The sequence below is a fragment of the Xenopus laevis genome, chromosome 3S (genome assembly GCF_017654675.1).
Source record: "Xenopus laevis strain J_2021 chromosome 3S, Xenopus_laevis_v10.1, whole genome shotgun sequence".
NCBI lineage: Eukaryota > Metazoa > Chordata > Amphibia > Anura > Pipidae > Xenopus > Xenopus laevis.
Window position 1 is genome coordinate 27323918 of NC_054376.1, and position 20344 is coordinate 27344261.

The following is a 20344-nucleotide window of genomic DNA, read 5'->3' on the forward strand; positions in this document are numbered from 1 at the left end:
AAGAAACAGACTTTTGCTTCCCTTTGGCTTTTCAATGACCCAGTGGGACACTTACATACTTTAATAGAGACGAATAGATGATCGAGTAGAGATAGATCAATGGAGTGAGACCCTCATCCAAAGATCTATTGCAAAGTTCCTTCAAGCTGACATGAGAATAGACTTTCTGATTCCATAGATACCTTAAGGTAGCTCATAACCTCATATTTCCTTCCATATTAAAGAAATATGGCACAATAACACTGCTCCATGTCATACAGACCTGCTGCATTGGGACTGGTTTGCATTTAGAATGTAGGCAGATCACAAAAGGATAGAACACAGGGCACTAGTAAAATGTGGCTACTGACCTTTCGCTGAGTCAAGCACTTATATGAAGGCCATAAACCCCTATGTCGATGCTTGTAGTTATACCCAGCATAGATGCAAAGCAGGCTCTCGCTGCATTAATATGTCACAAGCCTTGCTCTGAGGAGTGCAGGATATCATTACTACAGATCTTTTCTACACAATATCAAAATGGCCAACACTAGCTAGTCGGGTTTATTTGAGGTTCTTTGTTTTATCATGTCCAGTATGCTAGAGTGCGTCTCTTTTGGGAAGGCCTCATTTCCAGCATAGAGAAAGCAGTCTGTGTCTGCCATTTCCAAGAGTTCTTCTAACGATGTCACCACCTTATTGGGGTCCTGTAGGACATCAGAGCGGCGAGATGTAGCCGGGTTGATCCTCAATGATCTTCTTACCGGAGTCAAAGTTTTCCACTCTGCTCCGCTTCTATTTTTGCTGTGCAGACAAATCAAGTTGGAGGTTTTACAGATAATGTAAAGCCTTTAAAATATAGATGGTTGATTTCTATGAAGCTTATTGCTACAAAAACAATAAGCTTTGCTAAAGCCATGGAAACCCACCTTAAAGGGGAACTACGAAAACGAAATTTTTATATAAGCTTCATTATACTGAAATAAGAAACTTTATAAATACAATCAATTTAATATTCCGCATCCTTGCAGAAATAATCAAGTTTATCTTCACTATCCCTCTCGCAGTATAAGTTTCTCTTCATTTTGTCTTCATACAACAGTTGGGTGTCAGATATTCATTAGATTCAATATATCTTATAGGGGGCATCTTTTCCTGGCAGATGAATTAGAGCTCATTCAAATAACTGATTCCAGTACAAATAAAATAACTGTCTTTTGCACAAATCCTGCATGTAGAGAGACATGGTCTGGTGATTTTAATAGAGTGAGCTCTAATACATCTTCTAGGCAAAAGGAGCCCCCTACAAGATATATAGGCTCTAACTGTCAATGACTATCTGACACCCAACTGCTGCATGAAGACAGAATGAAAAGAAACAGATGCTGAGAGAGGGATAGTGAACATAAATGTGAATATTTAATTGATTGTATTTAGAAAGTTTCTTATTTCAGTATGATGAAGCTTATATTACAATTTCAATGTAACAATTAACAAGAATGACTTCATAAATATACAGAGAATGCGATGGTGGACACATTAACATTACCTGGGCAGAGTTGCGACCTGGAACTTGACAGCAGAACCTTGGCGACTTTTGCAGAGCTCTGTGCAGGGTGTCCTCAGAGATTTCACTGCATTCCATGCTTGACTGGCCGGGCTACTCGGGTAACAAGATGCCGGGTTCTGGCTCTGCAAGGGCTCATCTATATGAGAGCAAAAAGAAACACCACAAGTACAGTGCTGAATGAATAAAGGGAAGGATTGGTTTAAAGGGGGACTAAACTTCCCAAAGCACTACTCATATTGGGTGGTACAATCAGTTGGGTCCTGGCTGAGCTGCTTGCCTGTGCGATTTGACTGAAGAGTAACAAAAGTTACTTTCAGCTAAGAGGGAGCAAAAACATGAAAACAAAGTACCTTTTCTTTTCTTTGATGTGTTCCTCATAACGTCAAATATTACCTCTCTCAGCTCTGCAATTGGCTGTAAAACAAGTTACTATATTAATGCATTTTATGTTGCACTCCCAACCCTAAAGGTTTCATCAACCTGTCCTGAATACAATAAGCTTGCAGAAAAAAACGTTTAAGGGCTGCTTAGCCAAAAATCCTGTTTTTGTACTTTATTTATTATAATATACAAGTTTTAGTGAGTCAGGTTACAAAAAAGACATCACTAAGCTCAGTTTATAACTGATGACATCACTAAGAGCCATTTATATATTATAATACACACACACACACACAACATTCAAAAAAATAGATTTTTGTACTTACCGTTAAATCCTTTTCTCTTGTCCTACATTGGGGGACACAGGCACCATGGGGATGAAGATCCTGTTGCTTGGAGAAAGGACACTAAAAGGTTAAAGTGGCTCCTCCTCCTCCTGCTCTGGGCTTCATCCCCGCCTACCTCCTCAATCCTCAGTTTTCTGACCGAAGAAGAGATGACGAGCCCTACCAATTGCCCATGTGAAGAGAAGGAGCACCTCCCCAATGCAAGCTAAGCACGGTATGAACCACCTGCTGTTTGAAATTGTTGGTATTTGAACAACAAAAATTATATAAGATATTACCTGATCAATATTAACATGAACTAATACAGGGAGGGAAGGCCTGTGTCCCCCAATGTAGGACAAGAGAAAAGGATTTAACGGTAAGTACAAAAATCTATTTTTCTCTTGCCTAGATTGGGGGACACAGGCACCATGGGGACGTCCCAAAGCTACCCATGAGGGCGGGATTTTGTACCCCTAGTGTTCAGGGAATAACCACCTGCAACACTTTCCTGCCGAAGCTCGCTTGGCTGAGGCGAATGTATGCACCTTGTAGAATTTGGAAAAGGTGTGTGTGGATGACCACACTGCAGCCCTACAGACCTGTTCTGCTGAAGCCTGGAGAGGAACCACCCAAGAAGTGCTGAGTGAAGAAGTAGAATGAGCTGAACCCGGAAGGGTGTGGCCTTACCTCGTACCTCATAGGCCTTCAAGATTGTTGACCTAATCCATCTTGCATTGGAGGCCTTAGATGCCTTAAGGCTTTTCCGTGGTCCTTCTGGTAAGACAAAGAGGTTGTCTAGCTTCCTTCTACTCTTGGTAGCCCTGGTGTATGTTCTGAGAGAACGAACCACATCTACGTATGTAACTGTTCCAAATTTGTCTTTTGTTCAGGACAAAATGAAGGAACCAGCAGGTCCTGGTTAAGATGGAACTCCTTAGGAAGAAATCCAAGGTAGGTCTCAACACCGCCTTGTCCTTGTAAAAAATCAAAAATGGTGGACGACAAGATAGAGCTGCTAGTTTTGAAACTAGTCTAGCCAAAGTGATGGCTAATAGAAAACTACCTGAAGAGTCAGCAGAGTTAATGGAATTGAGCCAATGGCTCGAACAGTTGCTCCTGCAATACAGAAGGTACCATATTGAGATCCCAGGGAGGGATTGTATGACGGTATGGAGGTATCATCCTCAATGCTCCCTGTAGGAAGGTCTTGATGTTGGGCAGCATTGCAAGCTGCTGCTGCTGAAAAAGGATAGAGAAGGCCGATACCTGAACATTCAGTGAGCTGAGTGCCAGCCCTTATTTCTAAACCCTCCTGAAGGAATAACAATAGGCTACTTTCGTCCCAGGACTGTGGGTCTTTGGCTTTAGATTTACACCAGGATATGAATGTCCTCCATACCCTGTGGTAGATGCGTGCGAAGACGGGCTTTCTGGCCCTTAGTAAGGTCGGTATGGCCTTTTTTGGAACTCCTGATCTGGCTAGGATTATGGCTGCAAGTGTCATGCCGTTAAATCCAGCCATGGTGAACTCAGGTGGAGGATCAGTCCCTGAGATAACAGATCCATTCTGTCTGGAAGGTGGAATGGTGCGTCCACTGATGAACTTATGAGCTCTTCGAACCAAGTGTGGTGTGGCCAGTAGGGTGCCACTACAACTGTTTCTACCCTTCTTGATTACCCTTGGCAGAAGTGCCAGTGGTGGGAAGACATAGCTAGGTGAAACTGCCACGGAACCACCAGTGTGTCCATGCTAGGGCCAGAGGGTCATTGCTTCTTGTGAAGAACCTCGTAAGCTTGTTGTTGTACCTGGATGCCATTAAGTCTACTTCCGGAGTGCCCCACCTTGCCAGAATCAGTTGAAAAAACCTCTGGGTGTAGGCTCCACTCTCCCTGATCTAAGGTCTCTCGGCTGAGAAAATCTGCTATCCAGTTGTCCACTCCAGGGATACTGCGGAGATAGCTGGTAGGGCAGCTTGACTCCTTGTGCCTCCTTGGTGGTTGATGAAAGCCAACGCTGTCACATTGCCTGACTGTATTCTTACAGGTAGATCTTGAAGTCTGCCTGACCATTGGAGCAATGACAGGTAGATTGCTCTTAATTCCAGGATGTTGATGGGGAGTAGTTCTTTCTGTGACCAACGTCCCTGTACGGTTAGGTCTCCCAATACTTCTCCCCAACCTTGTAGACTGGCAACTGTTGTGATGACTGTCCACTGGTGATTGGGGAAGGGTTTTCCTGACGGAAGTGTTGTTGGTCAATGCCACCAACTGATAGAGGTTCAAACTAGATCTGATAGGGGAATCCTGCAGTTTAGGTTCGCTCAGTTCCTCCTCTGGTGTTGGAGTAAGGCTCTGCATGGCTCTGGTGTGGAGCTGCGCATATGGAATCGCAGGATGACACTATAGTCCCTAGCGCTCTCATGGCAACCTTAAAGGTACCTGATCCATTTTCTGCAGAGATGACAGGAGCCCCTGCATGGAGGTGATCTTGGATTGGGGAAGGAAGGCTCTTCCCAATGAAGAATCAAGCCCTAAATATTCTGTACTCTGGGAAGGTATGAATCGAGATTTTTGGAAGTTTATCTGCCAACCTAACAGCATTAGTGTCTGGAGATGAGTTGTGGCCAGTGCCATGGAACTGGCCTTTACAAGTTGGTCGTCCAGGTATGGTATGACACTCACTCCCTGCAGTCGCAGGTCCTCTAGAGCCGCAGCCATGACCTTTGTGAATAGCCTTTGCGCGGAGGATAGTCTGAAGGGGAGTGCCAGGGATTGCCAATGTTCTCCTGCCACTGAAAAGTGAAGGACCCAGTGGTGGTTGGGATGTATGGGGACATGCAGGTATGCATCTTTGATGTCGATCACCGCCCTGAAATCCTCTATGTCCAGGGACATTAGGACTGACTGGATGGATTCCATCTTGAAGTGGTGCTTCTTTACATGGTCGTTTAGTGCCTTTAGGTCTAGCACCAGGTGAAAAGATCCATAATTTTTGGGTACTATAAACAGGTTTAAGTAGAAACCGAAGCCCCTTTTACCCTTGAGGGAACGCCATTACTCCCGCGGAGGCAGTCAGGGTGTGTGGAACCACATGGAAAGCTGAGTGCCTGGGTTCTGTGGTAGGGAGCCTTGAGATGGAAAATCACCTCGGAGGTAGCTGAGCGAATTCTATGAGATAGAAATGATCTGTAGGACCCAGGGTTCCACTACTCTATGCCGTCACACCTCCCGAAAGTGACTTAAGCGTCCGCCAAAGGGTTTAGCTTTCAGGGGTGGGCACCTCCTCATGCGGAGGCTGTTTGTCCCGTGCGGGCTTAGGTGCTGCTCTGCTTCCTGACCAAGAAGTGCTCTGCCTTGACTGGAATCTGGGGCGGGTCGGAGCTTGTTGCTTTTCATGTTGGGACCTCTGGCTCTGTAGCTTGAGAATTTTCCTTCTCTGTTCAGCACCAAAAAGTTTTTTTTTTTTTTTTTTTTTTTTTTTTCCGAGAATGGGAGACCAAGCAGAGACCACTTCAAGGTAAGATCTGTTGACCAGTTTTTTAGCCAAAGGAAACGTCTGGCTGCAATGGATTATGCCGAAGCCCTTGTGACGAGCTTAGCCGCGTCCAGGACTGCTACGCAAATTTATGTATTTGTGTCCGCTATCGGAGCTAGAAAGAGGTATGTGGAGGGGTCTTCTGAGCCATGAGTTGGGCCACCTGTTCCACCCAAACTTCCATTGACCTGGATACCCATGGGGTGGCAATAATAGGTCGTAGAGTTCTGCCTGCTGCTGTAAAAATCGACTTGCAGAAACCCTCAAGACGTTTGTCGATAGGATCGTTAAAGGAAGCCGCATCGACTACTGGAATGGTGGTGGTCTTTGACAATTTAGAGACCGGTGGGTCCACTGCTGGGGGTGAAGACCAAGGTCTGTAAAGTAAAAGGATAAGTTTGAGTAAAGAGATGGAAAATTGGACTCTATGGTCTGGCGTTTTCCATTGTGCTTTAACAATGTCACCCAGCTGTTCATAGGCTGGAAAGACACAAGAAGACTTCTTTTGCCTCTTAAAAATGTTAGTGGTTCGCTCTGCTAAAGGTGGGGTGTGCCTGAATCAGGCTTTCGACCTCTCATTGTGATCTAGGGGTATCCTGATCCTATTCATCTGCGGATAGGATCTGTCCCTCTTCCCAATGCCTCTTCCTGTTCATCAGGCAAAACTGGTGGGGAAAGGGGAGGTCGCTTTGTGGCCGACTGCCGAGTGACCGGTCTGTGAGGCTCTGTAGATAGATGCTGTAGGACCTTATCTAGAGTCTCTGGAACTCTGGCTAGGTTTTGTAGACCCGCTAGAGATAGAGCGTACACCAATTCAGAATCCAAGCTCGTTTGATTAGCCGTAGCTGTCGCAGAGCTGGCTGGTAGGGCTGTGTGGGATTGTAATTGTGCAGTGACTGCTGCAGTCTTACAGGCTTCACATATTGGCTCAGCCAAAACACTAGCAAATTTAGGTCTGCAAGTAGCCCATGCCAAATACTAAATTGCATTGGTGGTACATGCAGTTGCCTGCTTGGGAAGGGACTGGTCATCTGCCCTGCCTGCATGGCTATACTATGTAGTGCAACCCAGTAAGTAAGATATTGGGGAATATTAGGAGAGTCCAGAGGAGTGAACCACTTCTCCCTTAGAGTGCGATCTGTGGAGACAGAGGGAAGTAGTGAAAAACCCCACAGTAGGTCCCATAGAGAGAGGGAAGTGTTAATCCCCTAGAGAAAGAGTAAGGGAAGTGTAACTACCTATTCACCAAGGTAGGAAGGAATGGTGCCTTGTTCTTCTCTGTGAGAGACAGTGAGGCTGGAAACGCTCAGTACTGGAGAGAGAGATGCGGACCCAAAATGGCCGCCAGAGAGGTTTCCCGGGCTTTGGTATAGTACCTTAGTAAGATGGCGCCCGTGAGGCGCGTGTGCAGCGACTCGTGCACAATGAAATAGACGCAGCGCCAGATGGTGGCGCGAAAGGTCGCTGGGAATGGCACTGAGTTACCAATGCGGGGACTACTTTTAGTGCTGTTGTCCCATTATGATCTACATATATAAAAGCATTGTTAGAATTCTGTTCCATGGAAAATATTACTTAATATTGATTCATGAGAAAATGTATATTGTAACCTTAACATAAATATCAAATAAAAAGCATGAAACAGGAGGGTGATTTAGACAAACTGTGTGTTGACAGTGTCTTTATATCTTCTGATGACCAGCTAAAGGTCTACTGGTAGATCCCATCTACCTTTTGGACATCCCTGGCCTAGGGAAATCTTTGTCAGAGAATAGCAGTCTGTGAGAGAATAGCAGTGAAAGTGAAACTAAATGCCTAGGAAAATCTGTGTGAGAGAGTAGCAGTGAAAGTGAAACTAAATGCCTTTCTGCAGAGCTGACAGGCAGCATGTAATGGGGGGAGGGAGGAGGGAATTGACTTACCTCCTTGTGCCAGCCAGGAATGCTCAATAAAAGACATACCCTCCGTCGTGGCTACTGGTGCAGCCTCCGGAGAGCGGGAACCAGTGCCCAGGGTAGTGTGGGGGGGAGCTCCCCAGCCTGCAGCCTCCGTAGAGCGGGAAGGCTATAGAGCATCTTCAGATCAGAAGTCCTTGGCTGGAGGGGTTCTGGAAGAGAAACACTGACCCCTAGTAGTGGCATGATACTGAATAAATCTGTACCATTGCTCCCAGCCACGAAGTGTCCATCCTCCTTCTGAGGACACTAAAGAAAACTGAGGATTGAGGAGGTAGGCGGGGATGAAGCCCAGAGCAGGAGGAGGAGGAGCCACTTTAACCTTTTAGTGTCCTTTCTCCAAGCAACAGGATCTTCATCCCCATGGTGCCTGTGTCCCCCAATCTAGGCAAGAGAAATAGAGAACTGTAGCAATGATGGCTTTGTTAGACTCACCTTAGCTCCGGATCGTACAGCCTGTTCATACAGTCCAACAACATCAAAGGTACCCTCCCGTTCTAACAGCTTGGCTTTACACACCCAGAATTTGGCAAACTTCTCAGCTTCAGGCACCATGAAAAGTATAGCATACACTGCTTCTGAGGCAGCCCCCTTTAAAAAGTGAAAAAATAACTTTAAGGCACATATGCATGATATGGACAAAGCATCCACATGCTAGCCTAAAGGAAAGAAGCTATATTTATTGTGGGTTTGTCCTCGTTTGCTATTTGTGTATTGTAAAGACGCACAGCTCTGTGTATACAGTAATGCTCTATATAAACAAATGCACATGTATTGGCATGTAGCGATAATCACATTAACGCCTTTGAAGAAATTGGTTTGTGACTATGGTCTAGGTCAGGGGTCCCCAAAATTTTTTACCAGTGAGCCACATAAAAAATAAAAAGAGTTGATGAGCAACACAGGCATGCAAAAAGTTCCCGGGGGTGCCAAATAAGGGCCGTGATTGCCTATTTGGTGGCCCCTATGTGGACTGGCAGCTGCAGGAGACTATGTTTGGCAGTACACCTAGTTTTTATGCATCCAAAAGTTGACTTCAAGTCAGGAATTCTAATAAAAGCACCTGTTTTGAGAGCACTGGGAGCAACATCCAAGGGGATGGTGAGCAACATGTTGCTCGCTAGCTACTGGTTAGGAAACACTGGTCTAGGCAATAGAATGTTCACAGAACCCAAAATCTACAGTAATTTACAGATCTATCCCCAATACTATGCATGCAAATTAATATCTGTGCTCACTGATAAATATTTGCCTACCAGGCCAGGGCTTGTACCTTATCGATGAGCTCCAGGCACTCATTAAGTGTGCCATTGATTTTCTTGGACAGATACATTAGGTCCTCCTCTTCCTCTATTCCATCCCACAGGGAACACGTTGCAGTTGTTTTTCTTTTCATTGGCTTTTTTGTTGGCACAATCATTGGTGGGCGCTTGTAGGTCTTCCCCTTGGAGCTCAGCCACTCTTCCAGCTTTTTCCTAATAAGTGAAAGGAAACATGGCTTAGCTTTGTATTGTTGTAAGGATGGGAAGAAATCCTATTGTCTCACAGTCTTAGTCATGCACAAAGTTATACAAGTTCCTACCAAACAGGGGAACACTTCTCACTTCTGTGGCATCCCTTTACTGCATACAAAAATTTTAGAAGCTTGTTCCTGCCAGAGCATCATTCAGTTTAGATCATTTTTCACCACAAACAGATCATTGAACAAGGGATTTTAAGCCCTCCTTGGAGTATTAATGACGAACAACCCTTTCATTTCATCTGAACAATCAGAAATTCATGAATCTGCTGACCAGGTTAACGGGTGGCCCATGGGCCGCATGTAATGCTCCAAAGTAATTTTTACTCCCTATTTATGACATGTTCAAAAATGAAAAAGTGGAAAGCACACTCTATGCAAACAATCAAAGTTTTATTTAATCAAAAAATTACATAAATAATTTTGCCCTACGCATTTTGATCATACATCGGTCTTCCTCAGGGGCACAAAATACTAAAAAAAATTATGTATGGTCAAAACGCATAGAGCAAAATAATTGGATGTTATTTGTAATTTTTTGGCTAAAAAAAATGATTTTTTGCATAGAGTGTGCTTTCCAATTTTTCATTTTTGAGTATTCACATCTGAGACTTGTATGGGTAGCCTCCTGTGGAATTAGCACCTCGCAGTAAGCATTTTGGGTGTGCGCCTGAATGTTTTATAGTGTGAATTTATGACATGTTGACAGAATCCATGTCACAGGCATGTTGTATGTCATATACCAGGCTGAGTACATGGTAGACATGGCAGAGCACTTAAAAGACTAGTTAGCGGCTATTGAATTTTGGGGACTTCGCTGCATAAATACTAAAATCCTTCCACTCCACATAGGACAGCTTGATGGGTTTTTTCTTCAATTCACATTCATTGCTTAGATGTTACAGTTCAATAAAGTTAGATTTAGTTAAAAAAAAAAACATACTTGCGATCCTCGGCAGCCACATGGGGTGTTGCATGCAGCTTTACTTCATTACTGTTTACATCCAATTGTTCATTTAGAGAACGGACAGTGGTTAATTCCCATGTTTTTTCTACTAGTTTCTTGCACTCCGTGTCCTTCATCTGTGTGCAGGTATCTGTCATGGCCCCATTCTTTGGTTTCAAATGAGGGTTAATGGAAGTTGCAATGTCTGTATTCTTGTGCTGTGGTGGCTCTTTGTTACAGGTTTTCTGATATATTATCATTTGATCTCCGCTAAATGCTGTACTGGATACATGTTCCTTCTTGTGCTTAGGCTGCTGCTCGGCTGCCACTTCAGATGATGCCTCATAGGGACGTTTTGTTTTTTTAAGCCCACCATGCGTGGGTTTTTGAGAAGCAGTTGCCACGGTTTGGATTTTGATATCTTGTTTTTGCTTAAGGATGTTATTCCCGTTTTGGGAAACATTAGGCCTTGAGGATAAGGATCTGGATGATCTGCTTCGTCCCTGTTGCACGGAGACATTTCTGCACTGCGAGCCTGGCTGCCCTGATTTAGAATCCAAATGTGTTCTATTAGTACAATAAAGAGATTTTCCAGATGGCCTCTGGGTAACTGATGCTCGAGGGTTAATCTTATGGATAACTGCAGAGTGAGTTGCTTGTACTTTTAAAGACACACTGCTAGCAACTTGCGTTCCCCATCTCTCTTTGTTGCTAGCAGTAAGTCCCACTTCAGTATTATCAATAGTCTTAGGTAGCTGCTGTATTGCTTTCCAGTCTTCTCCAGCCAACTTTCCCTTATGAAATAAACAATCTTTCAACTTCTCATAATCTGTTCTATTGTCTTGTTTTTTTGTTTCACTTGCTAGTTCCCCTCTCCTGTTTGCTGCTGCATCAATATCAATTTCACTTGTAAAATTTTGTGCACAAGAAGCAACTTCTTTCTCGCCTGTTCCCAGGCCCGTTTGTATATGGCTTTGGCCCACAACTTTCACATTGGCTGCCTTTGTGGCACGCTTTTTCTCTTGTAGTGGGTTGGTGTTAATCCCTGAAGGAACTAAAGGATTCCTGGGTTTGGCAGCAACAGAAGCAGTTGCCCTCTTGCGTACAGTCGGTTTTGCACTGCTGGATCTCTGCTGTACAGAGAAATGGCTTGAAGTCTTGGGCTTGTTTTCTTGAGAAACTGCTTTAGCATTTGTAACATTCTTCTCTTCAATCTTGCGAACCTTGATGTAGACGAAAGAACAAACAAAATGCCTTATGTACACGTATATGGCAATCATATGGTTCATAGATGTCGTCCCTCACATAAACAAACTACTCAAAGGTTAATGGAACATGTAGCACTATTAATGCAACTGACAGTTTGCAGAGTTACCGTCTCTTTAAACATGCCCTTTCCAATAGCCATCAGTCTTAAAGGGCATGTAAAGGCAAAAAAAATAAAATCCCATTTTTACTTTCTTTAATGAAAAAGATACCTATCTCCAATATCCCTTAATTAAAAAATGTGTACCGTTTTTATAAGAAACCTTTCTGTGTGCAGTGAAATTCTCCCTTCATTTACTGCTGTGGATAGGAATTGTCAGATGGTCCCTAACTGCTGAGCAGGGAAACAATCATACTTATGAACAGCAGGGGGAGCCCCCACCTTACTTCCCAGCCATACAGAACTCAAGCAGCTTTGTTTATGTCGATCCCTAAGCAGCCCAGACCACACTGAGCATGTGCACAGTCTTGGTCTTTCAAAGATGTTTAACCAAGTTACAAGATGGTGACCCCCTGTAGCCAACTTTGAAAGCATAAATCATTTGTTTGATTAGGCTTGTGGTGCAGTAAGTTCATGTTTATATTTAGTATACAAAATACAGCATTTCTAGCCTTATTCTATTTTAGACTTTACATGCCCTTTAATACAATGGGAAGTACCATGTCTGACATTCACGCATTTCAGCACCAGAGTCACTGTTGTATGTGCCTTGGGTAGTTTTTCATTCAATAGTATCAGGCAATGACAATTGAACAGGCTGAAAGAACTCTTGAAATTGACAGTTGCATTAAAATAAAGAAGCAAAACACAGACAGGATTTTTATTTTACAAAAGGAGACTAAATTACAAGTAAAAGGAAAATATTAGTTAGGCAGGGTAAAAAAGTTAAAAAGGTTGAACTTGATGGACGTCTGTCTTTTTTTTTAACCTAAATTACTAAGTTACTTTCCATCAACTTACCAGGGGTAACTTAGAACGACACGGAGGTCTCTGATGGTTTGTACAGTCTTTTAGGTATGGCCTGTGTAAAACAAGAGTTTAGTTAGCATAAGGAAATTAAGGTGTTTGACAGTCGATGACATAGGAAAATTAACAATCACATTGATATAAACGGCCCACATAACACAGACACCCCTAATATACCCATCACAGTTACCCGTTTCTTCAAAAAGTATAAATAAATGCCATTTTCTATGCTGAAATCCAGCTGTTTAACAGTTCTTCTCTTTCTACATTTGAAATCCTAAACTAAAAACTGATGTTACAAATTGTAACAACTTCTTCACAGTTTAAGGTGGCTATACACGGGCAGATAAAGCTGCCGATATCGGTCGTTTGGACCGATTTGACAGCTTATCTGCCCGTGTATGGGGGCTTCCGACGGGTCTTCCCGATCGATATCTGGCCACGATATCGATCGGGAAGGTTGGATTTTTACCAGACCGACCCGTCGGAGCCGCTTGGCGCATCGTAATTCGATCGTTCGGCCGTACGGCCGAACGTTCGAATTACCCCCGATATAGCCACGCAGTTTAGTGGCATATCGGGGAAAGATCCGCTCGTTTGGCGATGTCGCCAAACGAGCGGATCTTGGAGTCTATGGCCAGCTTTACAGACAGCATGCAGGAACTACATAACCCACAATACATTGCACTATGATGTTCTGTTCCTTATTGAAATCATGTGTGCAGGGAATTGTGTTTGGTGTTGGGTTTGGAGGATGCAGTCTAAGGACAGATGGCTGCTGATACAGAGTAACAGTAGTCAGACAGCTCAGCAAAGTAGCACACAGACCATCACAAGACAAGAGATGCAAAAGGGCAGTTTCTACTTAAATATATATACCAGTTTGGTAAGATTCTTTCATATGTCATCAGGGGGGCACAGGGGGTACTGTTGCACCAGGCCCGGGCCTAAAGATGGGCCACTTTTTGAAATAGCCAGGCCCCCCTTGGCAACGCGGAAGCCGTACCTGCCGAAGTCATGAACCGCCGAAGTATCCACAGACAAAGAAGAGAGCTCCGGCACTTTTATCAGCCTAAACCTCCTTCACAAACAAAGAATGTTTTATGGGTTCTGACACCAGCCATAAATTAGTCTAACGAGCCGTGTCTCGCTCACCATAAGTAAAGGGTGGCCCGGGTGTCCTCTGCCCCGGACCCTGCTCTTAAACTTTAGTACTAGACTTCCATATCATTACTCCACATTGCGAATACGGTAAAAAAGACTGGTATCTTAACCCACAAACGTTGTGACCCGGGTGCTGCCGTCCGAATCCGTCACTAGGGGGGAACGCTGACAGCAAATTAGTAGTGTAGAGGCAGCGCACTTCTGGGTTTCCGAATAAATCGCTCGTCTCCAGACCAGAACGTAAAATTATATACTTTATTTAAACAACATATTAATCATACTTAATGATATGTTGTTTAAATAAAGTATATAATTTTACGTTCTGTTCTAGAGACGAGCGATTTATTAGGAAACCCAGGAGTGCGCTGCCTCTACACTACTAATGAACCGCCGAAGTCCCAAAAAGAAAGGAGCTGAAGTTGAAGTCCAGAGGTCGAAAAAACCCAGAAGTCACGAAAGGAGCAGAGGTTGAAGTCCTGAAGCCACAAAAGGAGCCGAAGCTGAAGTCCTGAAGTAACGAGTTCACCAATGTGTTTTTTTTTTTAAATTTTATTAAATCCATAGCCACCAATGTATTATTTTAATACTCTATAGGCCCCTGACCACCGATGATTTTTTAATAACTTTTATGGGAGGTTGAAGTCCTGAAGCCACAAAAGGAGCCGAAGCTGAAGTCCTGAAGTAACGAGTTCACCAATGTGTTTTTTTTTTTTAATTTTATTAAATCCATAGCCACCAATGTATTATTTTAATACTCTATAGGCCCCTGACCACCGATGATTTTTTAATAACTTTTATGGGAGGCCCTGGCGCCGTTTTTTTTTTTTTAGCTTATGGGGGGGGGGGCCCTGGTCACCAATTTTTTTATTTTTTTACTTGTAGGGGGCCCTGATCACCAATGTTTTTTGTTTGTTTTTTAAAAACTTTTATGGGGGACCCTGGCGCCTATGGTTTTTTTTTTTTTATAACTTATAAGGGGCCCTCACCATCAATGGCTTTTTAAACTTTCCTGTGGGGGGGGTTACCGTTTTTAGCGCGGATGTCTGTGTGGTCTTTTATCTGTGGTGTGGGGTGGGTGGGATCTTGTACGGGGGCCGTGATTTCTAATGGTAGCCCTGGTTACAGTGCCCTAGGTGGGAAGTCCACAGTAAGTGGGAATCAATACATGCTAGGCTATTTAGGCTATTGGACTGTCATTGGACAAACAACAGTGGAGGCTAAAATATCCCTCTCCAAAAGACACTGCTTAATTATTGCAGTAATCATTAAAAACACCTTGTCATTGCTTTTCCCCGCCAGATTCCACCAGAAGACCAGGAACACCTACAGTGGGATCAGGTCAGATACTTCCTGAACCTGTTCAACTTCCACTTACCTGCAGGGACATGAGTGTGTGTCATCAGAGACACTAACTGAATAAAATGGAGGAAGCATTTTCCCAGTAGTCCTTGATTATTACATTGATACTAAAATCCATAGAATAATTTGAATCAGCCTATCATTGTCTACTGCAGTCATATTGCTGACCCCTACCAACAAAGCTTGCCTCCAGCTAGAGCACGTAAGCCACTCTGGTCAATGAATATGAGTGAATCTAGACATTTTCATTTGTCTTTCATTGGTACACCCCATTGGTCATCAGCAGAAAAGAACTCACTTTGTGTTAGTCTGAGGCTTCAGCTTCCCTTTGGCAGCCAGATACTCATTCAGCTTTCTTCGCCGTTCATCTGTAGGAGGCAAAGTAGAATAACATAAGTATGTATGGTACTTTCTTCTCAGTCACTGGTCTGGACCATTCCATTGTTTAGGATAATAGAAAGGTGCTGAAATAACAAGTGTGGGATGCTTTCCTGCCCAATGAGTTCCCTGTGGATAAAGTTCATGAGTGATGTGCCTAAACTGCACAACAAGGACAGCAGGCGCTTTCCCACTTGCTACAGGTATTGAATAACCTCAATTCTCTCATAACACTTTCTTTCTTAAAGGAGAACTAACCCCTAAAAAATTTATATGGCTAAAAATACGATATTTTATATACTGAACTTGTTGCACCAGCCTAAAGTTTTAGCTTGTCAATAGCAGCAATGACCCAGGACTTCAAACTTGTCACAGGGGGGTCACCATCTTGGAAAGTGTCTGCGACACTCACATGCTCAGTGGGCTCTGAGCAGCTGTTGAAAAGCTAAGCTTATGGGTCGTCGCAAATGATCAAGCAGAAACGGAGGTTGGCCTGTAATATAAGCTGATGCTACAGGGCTGATTATTAAATTCTGATGCTAATTGCACTGGTTTCTGTGCTGCCATGTAGTAATTATCTGTATTAATTACTAATCAGCCTTATCTTGTGACATTTCTATTCTATGTTTTCTGTATATTGTGAATGGGTCCCTAAGTTCAGTAAGTGACAGCAGCACAGAGCATGTGCAGTGAATCAGCAGAAAAGAAGATGGGGAGCTACTGGGTCATCTTTGGAGACACAGGTCTTTCCTGCTAAACGGCTGTGGTTGCCTTGGGCTGGTACAGAATCCCAAAACATAATGTACAAAATTTCTAGCTACTTCTTTAGTTAAGCTTTAGTTCTCATTTAAGGTAGCCAGAGATGTTAAGATTTTTAAAAAAAATCTTTTCATTATCTTGAAACGATTGTTTAAATGTATGATTTGTCCATCAACTAAAAAGACCATTTCAAGTGATATGGTCTAGTTGAAGCCAGGAAAACGGTGGGTAGCTGCCTGCATGGCTCTGCAAACAATTGTACAATGGATACATTTCACTGTGACCGATCAATTTCGTGACTAATGTTGGACGAAAAATCGTTAGATGCACAATCGCTTGGTGCCCACTAACCTTACTAATTTGTCGGATTGTACCTGTATTCGGTCACGAAGGAGAGAAAAATCTTAATGACTATGGCCACCATTAGAAATAAATGCATATAAGACTTTCAACAGTAATTAAATGTTCCTTTAGCTCTAACCAGTAGTGATGTGCGGGCCAGGCTGATACCTACGGGTCGGGCTGACCTCGCTGGTGGGTTTTGCCTGCTCTCCCTGCCCACGATTTTACACATGCTTTCCGACACGCCCCTTTTGTGGCGTCATTGGCAGGGACGTCTTCAAAAGGAAGGAAGAAGTCGGACGCAGATCGGGTTAGGTTCGGTTATGGGTCAAGTATTTCTCGACCGGCACTGGACTACTATCCAGCAACTGCAGGATCCTAGCTTTAAGCAGTCAACATATATCGCGCCATTATATAGATACAAAAGCCTTGGATACAGACAAAAAATGAAGTGAATCTCAGTTTATAGCATGCTATAGACCTCTAGTGACCAAAACGAGGTATAACTTAATTCTCAAAAACCGTTCAAAAGCATGCTTGTATATTTAAAAATATATTTTATTGCATCATCTTAAAATATCAACAAAACCCTACATGGAGCCTTACACGTTTCATGCACTTAGGCAATCCTAAGGGGTCCACGTGGGGTTTTGTTGATATTTTAGGATGATGCAATAAAATATATTTTTAAATATAAAAGCATGCTTTTGAACGTTTTCGAGAATTAAGCCTTGCTATGGTCCCCAGTCTCAGGGTGTAAAATTCTCATTTGTGTGAAGTTCAGTAACATTGGACTGGGCGAGTATACGAAATAACAGGTTTAGAACAGGCTCTGGTGTATAATAATGCAGGTGTATACCAGACAACAACCAATGTTTTCTATTGAAGTAGAAGCTAGGATACATTTAAATCCTACTCCTAATCATGATCAACAATCTAAAAAAAAATGTGGTCGCTGCATAGGAATCCTCTAAATCAAAGTTATCAGCTTTTCATAATGTTCTTAGCACTGCTGATCCACAGGCAGATCAGTCACATACCACAACCTTTCAACTTCTATTTATTGTTACTTGTTCTTCCTTTGGCTTATGTCAGGCATGTCCAAAGTGCGGCCTGGGGGCCAAATGCGGCCCGTATTCAAATTTACACCGGCCCTCAGCCTCCATCATGAAATTTATAATAATTAGGCCCCCTAGCACAGTGTGATCAGGAATCCTATAGCAGTAATATTAAGGCACATTAGTGAAATGATCTGCCACTTGGTCTATACTGCTGCCTGTGTGCTGAAGGTGTTAGTAATAGACACGTACTGGCACGTAGAGACGCACTGTTTTCACTTACTTCTTTAGGGCTGAAGATGTCAATAGACGTACTTACGCACCAGTACAGTAACCTAAAGAAGTATGGCGTCACTACGTGCAAGTACGTGTCTATTACTAACACCTTCAGCACACAGGCAGCAGTATAGACCAAGTGGCAGATCATTTCACTAATGTGCCAAAATATTACAGCAACGCGATTCCTTGTTTTAATGAGTTAAATGTTAATGGTTTAAAGAATGTCGGGCTGAATGGTCGGCCCCCTCACCAAATGTGGCCCTCATTGCAAAAAGTTTGGGCACCCCTGGCTTATGTTCTCTGCATGAGTCCCTAGCAGATTTACTAATGTACAAAGGCTGGAGTGACTGGATGTGTATCATAACAGAACAGAACATTACTCCCTACTTTTCAGCTCTCTAACTCTGAGTTAGTCAGCGACTTTAAGGGGAGCCACATGGGACATATCTGTTAAGTGAGTTTGCAATTGGTCCTCAGCATTCAGCTCAGATTCAATAGCAACAGTTATGACCCACGTGCCCCTCCTCAAGTCTCTGATTGGTTATTGCCTGGTAACCAATCAGTGGAAACCAAGAGAGCTGAAAAGCAGGAAGTAGTGTTCTGGCCATTATGTTAGACATCCAGCCACTTCAGCCTTTATACATTACATTTTTGCCTAATTAACTATATAGAAACATTTTATTTTGCACAGTCTATTTACCTAGTTTTTATTTTTACACTGTTCCTTTAAGCTTTCTCAGTGCTTCTCTTCTTATTCCATCTCTCCCCTTCACTCTATTTCCTGGTGTGACAACCCCACTCCCAACTCTGTTATATCCAAGTCTTTTTTACTACACTTTCCCCCTTCCCATGTGCCATTCTCCTCCTCTATAGAATATACAATGTCTTTTATTCACCTCCCTCCCCTAATGGCAGTTTTTCCCGTCCCCCTCCCAATGTCTCCACTGTTTTCCCATCCTTCAACGCACTGCTCTCCTTTTGCGGTCGCACTCTCCTATATTAACTCACCTACTGCGCTTAAACCTTTCTGCTCTTCCATGTCAGTTTCTCCAGCTCCCTGTCCTGTATACAGCAATGAGCGCCCTTTTCGAATTAACCAATAGGCGTTCTCACTCCTCCCTGAATGCTGAATGCTGATTGGTACGCAGACGTCAAAATAATACCGCCTTAGCAGACATGATTGGACGCGCTGGCACCCTCGAAGTTTATGATTGGGCAATAAAACTGTTACTCAGAGAGTTGCCATGTAAACGGGAAAAGGCTGCACCTCCTGACTGATGTGTCACCTCACTTACACTGTCCCCTTCAGTTAAAGTTTCACCCTGTAATACAAGTAATTGCCGAACAATCCCGTTGCTTAATGGGCCTCCCCCCGCCATTCCGTGTACTTTAAACCTCCTGCTTGTGGCCACAAATAGGGGCCGGTGGGAAGTGCCGGCGGCCGGAGTTTTCATCAGAATCTCCCAACATTTTGAAAATAAAAAGAGGGAATTAACCACGCCCATTTTGTGGCCACACCCCCTAGTCACAATGTTAATTTTACAAAATTTGGCAAATTATGAAAGTTTGAACACATTTCTGTGTTTTTTTTTTCCAGGTTATTACAGTTTTGCTAATGAAGGAGAATTGCCCTTTAAGCTGTGAGTCTCCCAAGGGACCGGTTATCTTATAATGTTACAATTACTTAATTGCTTATTTCGAGGATTGTTATAAAAGTATCTTCTGGGCTCTCTGCCAAAAGCCAGTTAAGTTAAAAACGTTTCTTTTTCTGACTGTTCAGTGCATAGAAAATCTGGTCTTTTTAGTACAAACGAGGAACTGCAAGTTGAGCTGTCAAAAGAGGGACTGTCCCTCTGAAAACGGGACATTTGGGAGTTATGTGATCGGGTGGAGTGAGTCTGGGTTGACAAGGGGCCACCCACTGGGTTTTTTCCCACATCTAAATTCTCACTATCCATGCAGGTTATGGCTGCTATTAAATGGGTGAGGTGGTGTGTTGTTATTATGATTTATCAAAGGGGATGTAAAGGCAAAAAATAAAATCCCTTTTACTTTTTTTAAAGGGATACTGTCATGGAATTTTTTTTCAAAACACATCAGTTAATAGTGCTGCTCCAGCAGAATTCTGCACTGAAATCCATTTCTCAAAAGAGCAAACTGATTTTTTAATATTTAATCTTGAAATCTGACATGGGGCTAGACACATTGTCAGTTTCCCAGCTGCCTCCTGACATGTGACTTGTGCTCTTATAAACTTTAGTCACTCTTTACTGCTGTACTGCAAGTTGGAGTGATATCACCCCCTCCCTCCCCCCTCCAGCAGCCTTAAACACAGAACAATGGGAAGGTAACCAGATAGCAGCTCCCTAACACAAGATAACAGCTGCCTGGTAGATATAAGAACAGCACTCAATAGTAAAATCCAAGTCCGACTGCAACACATTCAGTTACATTGAGTAGGAGAAACAACAGCCTGCCAGAAAGCAGTTCCATCCTAAAGTGCTGGCTCTTTCTGAAAGGACATGAGCGATCTGTGTCTGTTACTGTTACCTGAATAC

The 20344-nt window shown here is 43.2% G+C and overlaps 1 protein-coding gene across 1 annotated transcript; it reads right to left on the reverse strand.

Moving 5' to 3' along the window:
* Positions 1-517: 517 nt before the first annotated feature.
* On the reverse strand, positions 518-19744 carry LOC108712290 (cytoskeleton-associated protein 2-like). The gene is made up of 10 exons (XM_018254538.2): positions 19738-19744; positions 18795-19010; positions 15269-15338; positions 12442-12502; positions 10212-11437; positions 9023-9224; positions 8185-8340; positions 1900-1963; positions 1529-1685; positions 518-783 (listed from the first exon to the last, which is right to left on the reverse strand). Exons 1-10 carry the CDS (start codon positions 19742-19744, stop codon positions 534-536), a joined length of 2409 nt encoding a protein of 802 aa, XP_018110027.1. The 3' UTR covers positions 518-533.
* Positions 19745-20344: the final 600 nt, after the last annotated feature.